Source organism: Orcinus orca, chromosome 9 (genome assembly GCF_937001465.1).
Source record: "Orcinus orca chromosome 9, mOrcOrc1.1, whole genome shotgun sequence".
Taxonomy (NCBI): domain Eukaryota; kingdom Metazoa; phylum Chordata; class Mammalia; order Artiodactyla; family Delphinidae; genus Orcinus; species Orcinus orca.
Window position 1 is genome coordinate 12328067 of NC_064567.1, and position 14133 is coordinate 12342199.

The 14133-nt window shown below is 42.6% G+C and overlaps 1 protein-coding gene and 1 long non-coding RNA gene across 4 annotated transcripts in view; one reads left to right on the plus strand and one right to left on the minus strand.

The window, feature by feature from the left end:
- Nucleotides 1–6501, minus strand: part of WEE2 (WEE2 oocyte meiosis inhibiting kinase) — a 24653-nt gene extending 18152 nt beyond the window's left edge. The window contains exons 1-2 of the mRNA XM_004272127.3: nt 6148–6501; nt 1249–1445 (exon numbers count right to left, since the gene is read on the minus strand). Coding sequence (XP_004272175.1) covers nt 1249–1445; nt 6148–6501 — 551 coding nt within the window. The remainder of the gene's footprint in view (nt 1–1248; nt 1446–6147) is intronic.
- The window catches only part of LOC117202289 (uncharacterized), a 34977-nt gene extending 22309 nt beyond the window's left edge, over nt 1–12668 (plus strand). For 2 of the 3 annotated variants that reach the window (XR_007479372.1, XR_004484519.2), the window contains exons 4-5: nt 1303–1481; nt 6010–12668. This is a non-coding gene — a long non-coding RNA (uncharacterized LOC117202289). The remainder of the gene's footprint in view (nt 1–1302; nt 1482–6009) is intronic. The other variant, XR_007479373.1, reaches the window with a different exon arrangement.
- The last annotated feature ends 1465 nt before the right edge of the window (nt 12669–14133 follow it).

Genomic DNA, 14133 nt, shown 5'->3' on the forward strand with positions numbered 1-14133 from the left:
AGCTGAAGTCTCTGACGGACACCCTCTTTGGCACGAGCAGATGCATCCTGGATCTTTAAGCGAAATTTCAGTTTCTAGATCAGCCAGCTAGGTTCTTCTTCTGGACGAGTACAGGGTAGAAGGGGCAAGTGGAGGACATTACACGCGTGCAAATTAGGTGATGCAGGACACTTGTGACTTACATTTAATACTACATTCTAACACTTTATAAAATAACAACGCCACAGTGAAGAAGAGGGGAAAATACCCTCTCAGCATCACTAAGTTATTGTACTAAAATGTCATCACTTTCAGGGCCAGGAATTCAAATCAGCAGTCTTTTCCTGCTAGCTTCAGTGAGAGGTGAAGCCATTCACTGTGAAGGTTTACAAAGATCCTAAAGAGCTAAAAGCAGTGGACTAGTAACAAGAATAGACCAGTGTGCTTGTGCTGAAGTCCCGTTTACTTAAGATCCAGGAAATAGTATTGAGAAAAACCTATTCTGGCTACAAGGCTGATTCATATGTAGTCATGCATTCCGAAAGAACACAGCACATTAACTGTTCTACAGGCTTTTAGATTGTTAGCTGTGCGTTTATTCTGCTGAGTACATCTAAGCATAAATGACTGGCCCGTTTTAGAGGTGCTTCCAGTCTATAAAAAAGCAGCATTGAGGATACAGTAAAGAAATGTCCCTGAGTAATCTGCACTGTCCTTATTTAGGTGATTTCTACCATTCAGTGGCCTTTGTGGAACAGTGCAGCTGGCTTTCCATTTATTAGCACCTCCAAAAGCAGCACTCTCTTTTTCTCTTCAGCCAGCCTTCCATCACGTGCAGAGAAGTTCAAATCCTTGCTCTGTAGCTCTCGTCACCAGTCACACCACTAAACTCAAAACAGCAATATACTCTCTGGAACGAGCACTACACCTTCCCCAACTGCTGGACTCTGTAGTAACCAGAGGGGAGCCCTTGAGGGCAGTTCCGTAGCCCATTCAACTCCCTAATATAAGACAGATCTATTGCTTACTCTGCCCTGTTCTTTCAAAGAGAAGGCATTTTACGGTGCACTTCAGCATCTCTGAAGACAAAGAGATTTCTGTGACAAAGAAGGTTAAAGCCAGCGCTGACATTTAGAAAGGAGGGAATATATAAACACAATGTCGACTCATTCAGACAGACTTCTTGTTTATTCCTAATGTTTAACACTCCCCCTTCTACTTGGCAATAGTAAGATCAGTTCTCAAAAGTCATAGCAACAGGACACTTACAGGTCGCCTCGGGTTTTCCGCTTGCCATTGGATTTAAGGAATTGTTTCCTATAGGACTCCGGAGTGAAGGGATTAATATTGACCAGAGCCAGTGAGGTCATCGCATCGGTGAAGGGACCAGGTGTGAGCTTCAGATGCTTAGAGCTTCGGGAGGGGAGCTTCCCTGTTGAAGAGATCCCCGACTGGCTCACCTGGCCCTGAATGAGGATGATAAAAGGCAAATCAGAATGGAGGTAATTTTTAAAAAATGGTTCTGTATCAGTTAGTTAATATTTGAACCAAAGAAAGTTATTGCTGAAAGATACCCCTTAGAGGGTATCTGGTTCACTGCAAACATTGTAACTGGCTCTCTTATGAAAAATACAGATTCCCAGTCTACCTCTAGATATTTTGATTCCTGGGATCAGCACAGCAATCTGTACTTCTGTTAAGCTCCACCCTCTTCCCCTGGGCGATTCTGATAGTCAGCTATGAGACCACCAATTCTAGTCCTACCTCCAGCTTTTTAAAGATGACCTTTCAGCTTAGACAAATGAAAATGACTCTAGAAGACCTGGTGCTTATGTTCTCAGACTGTATAGTTAATTTCCCCTCAATTATTCATCCCAATATTTGTTTGGTACCTACTAAGTAGCAGATGCTGGGTTAGGTGCTGAAGGGACCAGAGGTAAATTCTGGCTCTTAAGGAATGCACAGTCCATTCATCAGCAGTTCATTGATGTTTCAGAAATAATCACTTTGTAAGGTAAAGATTTCATAGACTATCTAAACATTGAAAAAGAAGTTTCCAAGTCCACTAAAAATGTAGCACAAATTGAGAAAAGTTCCAGGAAGTGGGGTAAGGAGACTGAAAAGTAATACTCTAAGCCCTTAAGATGCAAGGCTTTGCAGTGGCTACAGCTAGCATACCAGTCAATAGGAAAATGTGCAGGGCTTACCACTCCAAGTGGGGTACAGTAAGAGAACATTGGCCTAAAACCTAACCAGAACTAAATCAAACGACAGAGGGGAGAAATCAAAGACAACGAATTCTGATGAGACGGCAGAATGCTATTATGACCTAAGTGCCAGGGGCCAGAGGAATAGCTGGTAATAGATCCTCAAGAGGACAGTAGTAGACACAGGGGCCATGATGTAACCTCATAGTGTCATCATTGTACTGTGAGGCTCTTTGGAAAAGAATTCTGTTTTGATATTCTCTGCACACGACTTTCAAGTGTAGAAGCAGAAGCTAGATTACAATATGATTCAGTATATAAAAATGTAATTGAAGAATGTGAGGCTACAAAGAATGGATATTAAACTTACTAATGAATACTCATTATTAGATTAATGATAGAAGCAGAAATACTCATTAAGTGATTGATAGAAGCAGAAATGAAGGAAGCTATAGAGTACACATAGCAGCCTAGCATTTTTTTAAGTGAAGAAAAATTGACACAGTCAAGAGTTTTGCCAAGGGTTTACATATGTCTTAGAGTTCAGAGGGTCAACAGCCCTGGGGATATTATCAGACAAAGCCATCAATGACAAACAATTTTCCCATAAGTTTATTGTAAGGGTTGAGTATTGGTTCAAAAGAAATAAAACTATACTATATGATATTTCTCAGTTGTCAATATGATTCAGGAAATGAAGTTAGAATTATAGTAAATCATTTTCTGAAACAGTTTTCTTGTGATGGTGATTATCATATGGAAAATAAAATGCATCTGTCCCATATGAAACAGTGGGGCATCCACACCTGGTATGTTTCACATAGTTCCAGTTGCTACAGTTCAAGGACAACAAAAAGGCCTAGAAACTTTTCAGATACAAGTAAGGAAAAGTATTCCTATCAAGGAAGACTATCAGAATTCCTAGTCTGGAAACATGAGGGCTGATAGATTTTGTGAACTCCACTTACAATATAGCAAATGATATTATGTTAATATGCATTTTATTGCCAAAATGATAGAATTATGAGTAATCCTTTTGAAATCTAAAAGAACACAGCTTGCAACAAGATGTATGAAAGTGAGTTCTGCCTAGAAGTAAAGTAGACTGAAAATTTCTGGAAAGATGACCAGGTTGAGAGTATAAACGTGTTGCAGAGAGTGTAGCTACTTCTGTATAAGTAACAGCTCTTACTACAGATGATTAAGAGAAAGGAAATTTGGGGAATAGCTCCTTGACTTCTGAAGATGGTGAGAGGAGAGGGAGGCAACCTCCCACCAAGACACAACATCACAGGGACTGGGAAAGGCTTTAAAGGCCCAGTTGGTACAATTAGTTCCCTGATGCTTGAATCCCTGGTACAGTGTTTTTCTACCAAGTGGTCATCAAAGAGCATTGAATGCATTTAGCCACAGGGACCTTACTATACCTCCTAAGGAAGCGCTTCTATCTCTAGATAATTGTGCTAGGAAGTCATTATGGGGACCTGAAGTCGTTTCCCGTGATTTCTGGTCCTATCCCCTGAGCAAGGCTGAACTAAGCCAATCCTCCTTTCCTCTGCATCCCTGTCTTTACCACAACATTACGAATTATTATCCCCCTGGCCTCTCTCCTCTGACCTTGATCCAAACTATATTTTTTGTAAAGTGTGTACTTTCCCGGTTGCATTTCGAGTTTCCCTCCCAAATGTTGTTTTCTTTCTGTCCCTCAAATCTTGGCATCTCTAGGGTCCCTAGCTTGGACCACTCCTCTTCTTACTCTGGCACACAGACTGTGTAAACTTATACACACCCATGGCTTCAACAACTTCCTAAATGCTGATGATATCCAAATACAGATCTGAACTTAGGTGGTTTTCCTGCATTGCAGAACCACTTATCCAACGATTTACACCACATCTCTTTCTCCAAACCCGTACATCCTCTAAGGTCACCTACCTTGATTCAAGGTACCATCTACTCTGTCAAACAAGCAGGAAGCCTCACAACACCCTAGGTCCCTGCTTTTCCCTCAACCCCTCCATCAAGTCAGTTAGCCATTCCTAAGCATCTCTCAACTCATCACTGTCTACCACTATCCAAGTTCAGGCCCTTCTTTTTTCTCAGTAGATCTATTATGAATACTGCCCTGACCTCATGGTCTCTCCCACTCCATTCCATCCCTCACATGAAGGTCATGATTTTTCAAAACTGCCTCTGACCAAAACCATTTAATGGCTCTCTCAACACTTTCAGGATAAAATCTCAGTGTAGCTGCTACCTACCTACTCTGGCCTCACTGCCAGACCCCTGCCACTCTGAATAACAAGCGGTTTTCCAGGTGTAGCGTGATCTTTCCCCTCCATAGCTTGGTAGATGCTTTTCCCTCAGCCTCGAGCTCTCACTCCCTTCTTTTCCTAGCAAACTGCGAATCATCCTGTAAGACTGCTCTCAAACATTACTTTCTCTGGAAAGGTGTCCTGGATATCTCGAAACTTAATTCCCCACTATTTCTCATCATGCTCTACAAGTCCTCTAGCACACCTGATCTGAACTTTATTTACCGTTGTTATTTACCTTTATTCATTCTATAGGCACTTTCTGAGGTAGTGAAGGGTTTGCCAGCAGAAGGTCTGCTAGCATATCAAGGTGTTCAATTAAGTTTTCAATGAGTGGATGAAATACACATACCGTGCCATGTCTCCTCCTGCTTACGCTTGCTCTGAACTACATGCTCCTAGCCCACTCTCCCCATAATTTCCATGTATTAAAACCATACCAACTTTCATTGCCCTTCATATGCTTCCTTCACCTTCATTTCTTTCCTGACTACCCACTGAGAAGCAGTCCACCCAGAGAACTCTGACCACTCTTGAATCACCTCTCACATAGTATCCGTAGGCACATCTCCCCTGCCAGAGACTGCCTCGTGCTCCCAGCCCACAGTGGGTTCTCAGAAAATAAATGGTTAATTGATTGGTTACTGGGACCATTGAAAAACCCACAGGCAGACGCACGAGCGTATTAAAGTAGTTTGTCTACCATTCAAACAAGAAGCTTAGTATTTCCTGGTAGTTGTGGTACCCATACTCAGCAGGTACAAAAGAGACCTGCTGACAGTGACTGTGCTGCCGTCAGTAGCACAGATGTTATTATGATGATTTAAGCACCTCAAGCTGAGGCCGCGGGAAGCAGAGCTGATTCCAGGCCTAAGGCTCACACACCGCGGCACCAGTCTATTAGAGGTAATCCTGCCCCAGTCCCGGCTTTAATAACATGAATGATATAATAGGAGCTCAATCACAGCAAGGATAAAGGAACCTGCTTACTTGGGACCTTTACCTATTTGCCATCCTCAGCTTATAAAGGAGTATCAACAAGTTACCTCTGTGTTCACATATAAGAGCCTGTACCTCACTAGACCAAGGAAGGGAGAGGACTTCTTTCTGGAAAGAGCAGCAGCAAAGAGATAAAAAATACGTTAAATAGTGAATATGAACATTCTTATATTAGGAAATATTAGTAAATAATCACAGAAGACTAGAGCCAGTTGGCGTAATGGCAAGAACAGTAGACCAAGCCCCAAAGATCATGTTTCTCAGTCCTTTCTCTGCCGTTGCCTGAGCTACAGGCCACTTTCTCTCCTGAGACCTTGGTTTTCTCACAGGTAGAGTACAGGTCAGGCTGTAGATCTCAATATTTTTTCCAGTTCCAATATTCTTTCACTAGGAACTTTTTCCCCACCCAAGATTTATCTGTGGCCTACACCAATGGTTTTAAGAAGACAGCTGGCAAGACACTTAATTCTGTTTTCTGGTAACTTTAAACTCTTCTTCATTTTCACCAGGAAATACGTAACTGAAGATAGATACAGCCTGTGAAACAGATCTGCCACACATACATAGGACTGGGCCCTCGTTCTCCATCCGCCGAAGGAACACAGACCTCGGCGGCCTGGCTCCCTCCTCCCCAGCGATGGACTTACTTTGGGAGTGAAGGGGCTCTCGCAGCGTGGCGGCTTGCCCTTGTCTGGCGGGGCTGGGGTTTCAGGACGTGTGAGAGAGTGTGACACTGGAGTTCTCAGACCCTGACCTGGACTCGCTTGGCCTTTTTCCTGAAATGTGTTGAGGTCACGTACGTCACTAAGGGGAGTCCTGACAGGTGTAAGCTCTGCCGCCTGAACAGATCCTGAATCCTGAGCTCCAGGCTTCTCTGGGGTTTGGCTCTGGGGCTCCTTGCTCTCTTGTGTTTCCTTTTGCCCTTCGTTCTCATGCTCTTCCTCACAAGAGGAAAAGTTTAATTTCTGCTTCAGTTCTTTGTCCTCATCATTGTCACCCATCTCAGCCAAAGAGCTTTACAACCTAGGCAAGGAGACCTCTCAGCAGGAAACACTACAGAGCTGCAGAAATAAGGAGGAGAAAAAGTAACCTGGCAAGTTCCCTAACTCTAGCCCGGCTTTCCTTCTGCCAACTAACAGCTACATGGAGACACACCCTTGGTTTACTCACTTAAGTACCACGTATCTGTGTGATCTCAGCTTCTCCTTATTTCCATTCTGATTAAAGAAGGCTCCAGTAACTCTTTGAGCAATTAAATCCAATTATGTATAGAACGCTTCTGGATATCCCACAGTCTCCCTGAACCCATGTGCAACAAACTACTAGGGAAACAGTTGGATTCTTTAATTTAGCATGGCTTTAAAAATACATATTCGCCAACTGGGAATGAGCTCGTTATTGGAAAGAAATTATTTTCACTCTTTTACACCTACCATTTAGAAATATCACCCTTTCCTCTCCCCCAGTTCCCACCTACCCAGTGGCTAGCAGTAGTTCCTTAGAATTCAGTATCACCTGGATATCATAATGATCCTTAAACAGCCGCTAACATATCTTGGCGGGAGTTCATCTCCCTAATAGAGACACACCTGAGATCTCTGCCAGATACACCTGTCCTAATTCAGGCACCTCCACACCCTCCGCCCACCCCCAGGTATTAGCAGTTAAAGCTTTTAGGGAACTGGACACATTTTCCCACTGAAAAAAAGAAAGGTAGAAAGGTCAGCAAACAGAGAAGCAGATATATGTATCACTTGAAAATAGCAATTACTTGGGCCCCAGACACCTTATTTTGTAAAATATGTTTTCTTACTGTTTAGATATCTTTAACATACATTATTCAATTTCTTTCTCAGACAGGCCCCTATGGAGAGGGAAAAAAAAGCTCTTTGAAGAAAAAAAAAAAGGCCACCAATATCACCTTGTAGGAGAAACCATGTGAAAGGCACTACATGAAAAAGGAAAATGATGTACATGAGCCCCCGGTGCCCTCAGGGGAGACTCTGGAGGGACTGGACATGAGGAATTATTTACACAACAAACGTGGACCCAAAGAGAGGTGCTAAGGATGAGTTTGGTCTTGACTGAAACAAATTCAATGTCCTTTCTCACGATCGTCTTTGGTTACTCATTGCCTGTCACCCATCTTCCACCTTCTGTCTCTTCACCAATCCCTCCGCCCCTTTCTTTTTTCTCCCTCCTTTCCCATTTCCCACCTGAACTCATGAGAAGGTTAATCCAAGTGGAGAGTAACTGGGGTGGGGGTGATTGTGAAAGTGTTTCTGCAGCTAAACGCCTTCTCTTGCCCCAGCTTTTTGTAGATGCGCACACCACCCAATCATTCCTTTGTCCTTCCCCAGTCCCTCTGGCCACGCAAACTTTCCAAATCACTCAACAGGGTAGCTCACTGCTCACCTTTGTCAGGCACTTGGCATCCCACAGGGGCCAAGGAAAATAGAGTCATCCACAGGGAGGGGAGGCCGGTAAAGAAATTCCTATTAACTGAGATTCCGGGCTTCCGAGTGAGTTTCTTGTTTACAAACCAGCGGGCCATGTGATATAATTCCTTCACTACAGCCTTGGTGCTGATCAGTTTTCCCCTCTCAAGGCTGTGGCTAGTCACCTCTCCAGGCCAGCTAGAGGCTTGCTCTGCTCTCAGGCAGGATGGGACCAACCTGAAACCCTCTGACTGTATCACGGGCCTGCAGCCAGGGCACAGGGGCTGGTGTATTGCGTGTTATCCAGTAGGCCAGGTTGGTTTTTATCATCACCCCTGCCTTTCCTCTCTGCCTTGCTAGAATTCTCAATTCCCTTTACTTATGACTGCACTGTTTGCCTAGGGAGGCAACTATGCCACCGTGATGACCAATGGTATATAACTTGTACCATTCACCATCCATATATTATCACTTAGCAGATGATTGCGGCTAAGGCTTCAGAATAAGAAAGCTATAATAACAAGTACGAAAAGAATATTCCCGATTTGGAAAATAGAACAATGAGAATTGGGCAGTTGCCGACCTTGATGGCCCAAGGGAATCCCTAGAGGTGCACATCTGGCCTCTGGCATGCAGCCCCACTATTTCTGGTGTCATGCTTTACTCTTTTCTCTGTCCTTAGCCTCTTCACATTGTGAAAGATCCCGTCTTTGCTCCAGTGCATGTTAATACCACAGGCATCCATCCCAGGCACAAAGCTTAGCATCATAGTTGAGATGAGGTGTCAAAAGGGGAACCCAAATAGCCTGTGGCAATAAGAGGAAAAGGAGGGAGGATTTTTCCCTTAATGTGGAACACATGTGGGTGTTCCATAAACTACTTTTGAATGGACTTGGGAAAGTAAAATTAACGTATCTCATTTTGTTTAAAATACTCAGTATTTGACTTTTTTGAAGGTGGAATGTTGTTCACATTGTTATAGGGATTTCTGCACAGCAGGAAGGTAATGTTCCCAGGAGTAAGAGGTACAAGGAGGAGGTCAGCTTTGCATCTTAGGGCTGGGTTCCCCAAACCGTATGCTTGGGGGAAACTCCTTCTGCAGACACTGCTGAGTGATGAGAAAGCTCCTAGACTCAGAGCTCCGCTCTGACCAAACCTCAGTTCTGAGGCCTCTGAGACACTGAAGGGAAGGACAGAAGCAGGGAAATCCAGCTAATTCAAATCGGATTCACAGGAGGTAGAAACTTGTATTCACCTTCGAGGTAGACTGTTCCTTTGCAAAAGTAAAGCTAAGGCCGTGGAAAATGAGATATTTGAGGGTCTGTTGCTCTGAGGAGGGACATGCTAGCCTGATTGCCTCCTCAGTTAGGAGGGAGAAATGTAAAAAATGCTTGAACAAGCCAAAGTGAAGCTCTACCACATTATTTACTGAAGACTGAATTAAGACTGATTCATTCCAGACTCTGAAAAAATACTGATGCTGGATTATGATGTATTTGATGGGACTGCCCCACTGGGAACCATTGGGAGGTCTGGTTTCCCTGATAAGAATTGGACATTTTTACTGCCAGGCTTAATGGGAAGCTGGCAGATTCCAGGACAGGAAGTGAAGACTTGAAGCAGGCTTAAGCAGAAAGCAACTCTCTGGGCTTTGGACTGTTGGGCCTAGAATCTGAAGACCAGAGACACACTTGAGGGAACTCCAAGGTGGTGGAGGAGAGAAGTTGACTTTTATCCCCAGAACGTGCCCTGTAGAGGCAACAGTGCAGCATCAGTGCTCTCAGGAGGGCCCATGGACCTCAACAACATATGGAGGAATAATCTCGAGCTCACTGAGGAAAGGGACGAGTAGGCAGTGGTATCTTCAGGTCCCTCCTACTTCAACCCCATTGTCTTCCTTGCCCTTATCTTGCAATGTTTGCAATACCTTAGAAAAAAGCAGAACATGTTCATCACTGACGTGTACTGTTCAGCTCCCTGGACAGATCCATCAGCAGCAGTGACGGTGAGCACGTGCTGGGCCTGGACCCGTCCCATCAAGGGTCGCAGGTGCTCCTGACTCCTAGCAGCTGTCTTCCCATGACAAGGGTGGTCAGCAAAGCCAGGAACCGTGAAGGGGACCTTCTCTTGATCTCCTTCCCACACCAAGAGAGAGTGCACAGAAGCAGCGGCTGTCAGTCGCAGTCAGTCTAGTGATAATTACGACAATCATTAACAATATTCACTAGCGGTACTTATATTTGGCCACCACATTTCTTCTTTTGAAGTCCTTGCACATCTATGTCTAATGAGTAGCATTCCCAGCAGAACAGAATTCCAAGGAAAGACTGTGGGCCGGGTAAGATAAAGCCTGGAAGTCATCTTAAAGCTTATGAGTCTATCATGAATACTTTTCTTCTTGTCGTTTTGCTTTTTCTTGTGGAAATGTTCAAACACACCAGAAGTACAGGAAATATAGTATAATGAGTCCTGATGTACCAATAACCTAGCTTCAAAAATTGGGGGCAGTTTTACTGTCTTGTTTCGTTTACATCTGCAGCTTCCTTGGGGGTGGGTGCTGGAGTATTTTAGAGCAGATCACTGATAACATGTCCTTTCACCCATGAATACTTTGGTGCCGTTAGTAAAAATCCTTAGATTAATCTATTTATTTGAAATCTACTATATAACTATGTAATGAGTAATCAGATTCTAATGAATTGCTTCTCTTGCCAGAGTTTTCCATTTGCTAGAACTAGAGGATAGTCATCAAAATAGCTGTTATAACAGAGATATACTACTTGTCCACTCACAAGACAGTATTCTTCTTAGAACAGGTACAGAGTTCTAACCTCATATCCCAATAATTTAGAGATAGTTGATGTATGGCCCACACTTTAAGGAGCAGATAGTTTAAAATGATATGGATTCATTAGTCTGATCTTTTCTCTATGGGCCACAGTTAGGAGAATTTAAGTGGCATTTGACCATTCCCAGGTTCTCTAAAATTAGAGCAGGTAGTAGTTGCCTATGTGACTGAGTCCAAAGCCAGCCCTGCAGCCACAGAGGCGAGATCTCTGTCTCCTCTGTCTCTCTCTCTCTCACACACACACAACATACACAACACTCGCGCACGCACACACACACACACACACACACTCACTGCTTTAATGGGAAGAAATTAGTAGGGATGGAGAAGACATTCTCAGAGCTGGACCTACTGTACCTCAATCTTGACTCATTCTCTGTCTCTGCCCTGAGGGGTGGGACTCAAGAAGTCCCAAGGAATTGGTCAAACATTCTCAGTCATTTCTTCACACTTCTGACCCAATTACAAGATCCCCACACTGAAGTTTTGCCTTCATAAAACTAAGCAAGGCAAGGTTTTAATGATTTTTTTGAAGCGTGATTAGGAATTAAAGCTCTTCCCCAGGAGGTGACCAGCAGAAACTCTAAAGACAGAAACTTAAAATATTAGTCTCTCAGAAGAGTGTGTGGGTATGGGGGACTGGGGGAGAAGGAGATTGCTACTCATTATACGTCCTGCATGCAATTCAGTGTAGATGGGGCTGACGTTACAGTTGTGTGGCTAATGTATAAAGTAAATGTGTCTCCTCCATTCACATTCTAAATTTCACCCCGTTACACCTCAGCTTGTCCCACAATCTGGACTCCTGTCTGGACCACTGGTATTTGCCCTGGTCCACTAATTATGCAGACTGATCATGGAGGCAGAGCAACCTGTTCCTCACATGGATGGAAGACTACCTGGCCAAATAAAATGGCTTAGTTATATAAAGATGTTGACCCTTCTCCAGTAAATATGTACAGATGACCCTTGAACAGTGCAAGAGTTGGGGCTCGACCTTCAGCATTGTCAAAAATCCGCATGTAACTTACAGTCGGCCCTCTGTATCTGAGACTCCCCTGCATCCGTGGGTCCCCATCTGTGCTTTCAACCAACCACAGATGGTGTAGCACTGTAGTGTCTACTACTGACCACCCAGGCGTAAGTGGACTCGTGCCCTTCAAACCTGTGTTGCTTAGGGGTCAACTGTAATTCTCATGCAATTTCAAATGAACAAAGATCACATTATTTTGAAACTGGCTAAAATGATTTTAAATTTCACATGGAAAAATCATTGTCAAAGAAATAGCTGAAGATTTTTTAAAAAGAGTGAACAGAGAAGACTACCTCTCCTAGAAATAGAACTTTAAATTGTATGTAGAATAGGCAGGTCAGTGGTGAAGAATATATAGCTTAGTAAATATCAGTAATATTAAATATTTTAGTCTCACTTCCTATCACATATCAATATAAACAATGAATAGATGAAGAGATCAAATGTGGAAAATCAAACATAAATAACTAGAAGAAAATAAAAGTGAAGGTTGATCAAATTTCTGGGAGGGGAACAACTTTATAAATGTCAAAGCAATGTGAGAAATCACAAAAAGAATTGATAAGCTTGATGACATAAAATTTAGAACTTCTATATTTCATAAAGCAATTAAGCAGCATTGAAACCATACAGCAAATTGGAAGTAATATTAACAAAAATTATGACAAAAGATTAATATTCTTACTGCATAAAGAACTCATGCAAATTGATAACAATTCTTCGGACCGTGTCTTCAGACAGTGCTCTGAAGAGGAACCACAAATCACCAACATATATTTCGAAACCATGATTAGATCCAGTGACAAAACGTTAACTTAAAACAAAATGCCATGGTCATCTGACAATTGGGATACACCTTAATCCAGTATGGCCACCTCTGGCAATCTGTCATGTCAGCAGCCTGAAGAGCTGATTGTACTTGCCCTGCCGGTCACCCCCTCATTCTAGATTTCATTTTTTGCCTGATAGCTGCCTCCCCTGCTGGGCTATAAGCTTGATGCAAAGGGATGTCTGTTTTCTTCACAGCTGGACTTGGCATAGAATAGGAACCTAGTGTTAGTTCAGAGTGAAATTTAGGCACAACAAAAAAGAGAAGAGCTTGATTGTCTAACAATGAGAATGGTTAAGTAAATACATTTTCAAACACACATACAAGAGAAAGAATTAAAATGATGCATATAAAACTTTCTAATAGAACGGCGAACTGTTCACAGTCTGAAATTAAGGGGGAAAAAAGAATAAAAAATTGATATACAGTATGATTTCAACATGTAAACACAGAAAAGAAAAACAACTAAATCTATCATTTATTTTAAGATATACCATTATTTTTACATGCCACTAAGAATAAAAAATGCCCATGATGGGGAGTCTAATATGATACCCCCTATACAACTTTGCCAAGTAAACCTCCCACGCAGAGAGGGCCAGGCAAGGAAGACTTCTTGTCTCAACTTTGTCATTGGGTGCAGAGAAGAAAAAAATCTCACCTACGAATTAAAAGGCAGGGCTCGCACTAGCTTGTATTTTGAATTCACACTACCAGCGTGGTCCAAAGAACCTCCAGCAGAGAATTTAACTCAGAGGAGTCTCTGGTTGGTGGTACCTCCAGATGGCTGACAAAAGCAAACACAAATCTCCCTTGTGAGACCCGGACCTCAGTGGGGCCGGCAGCAGTTATATGTCGCCATAGCAATCCTAACAAGTGAGAAATTTTGCACCCTAGAACTGATGAGATAGGATAAGCAAAATCTTAGCAGGGGCCAATTCAGCGGTGAGATGATAGATCAAAAGTACTTTCATATAATGTATTTTATGTACATTGTATTTTTATTGTAGAGATATTTATATAGTATAGATATATTTTATATGTTTTACATAATGTAGATATATTATTTGTAAAAGTGAAATAATTTTATTTTAAAATTTAGACATATGGGATTCTAGGGGAACTCGTTAAAAAAGTTAACATTACCCGAGGGTCTCTGAATGTGACCGACCTTCATTTCTTATTGCCCTTAACACTAGTTTCCCACCAGATCTATTCTAATAGCTAAGTTCAGTTAATTCCCTTCCTATCATCTCATGAAATTCAGTAGACATAGAGATGATGAATCTGATGGTCAGGTACAGGGCCTCTCTCAGTCTGTGAATGTATGTCAAGCAGAGTGTCAACAGCATCATTAACATTTTTGAACACCCACTATGTGCAAGATACTAGGTTAAGCCTGGCAGGAGGGGGCCGGTTGTGCAGAGGTTTAAGTCTCTACTTTCATTCATTTGCTTAGTTGACAAATATTTGTTGAGCACCCGT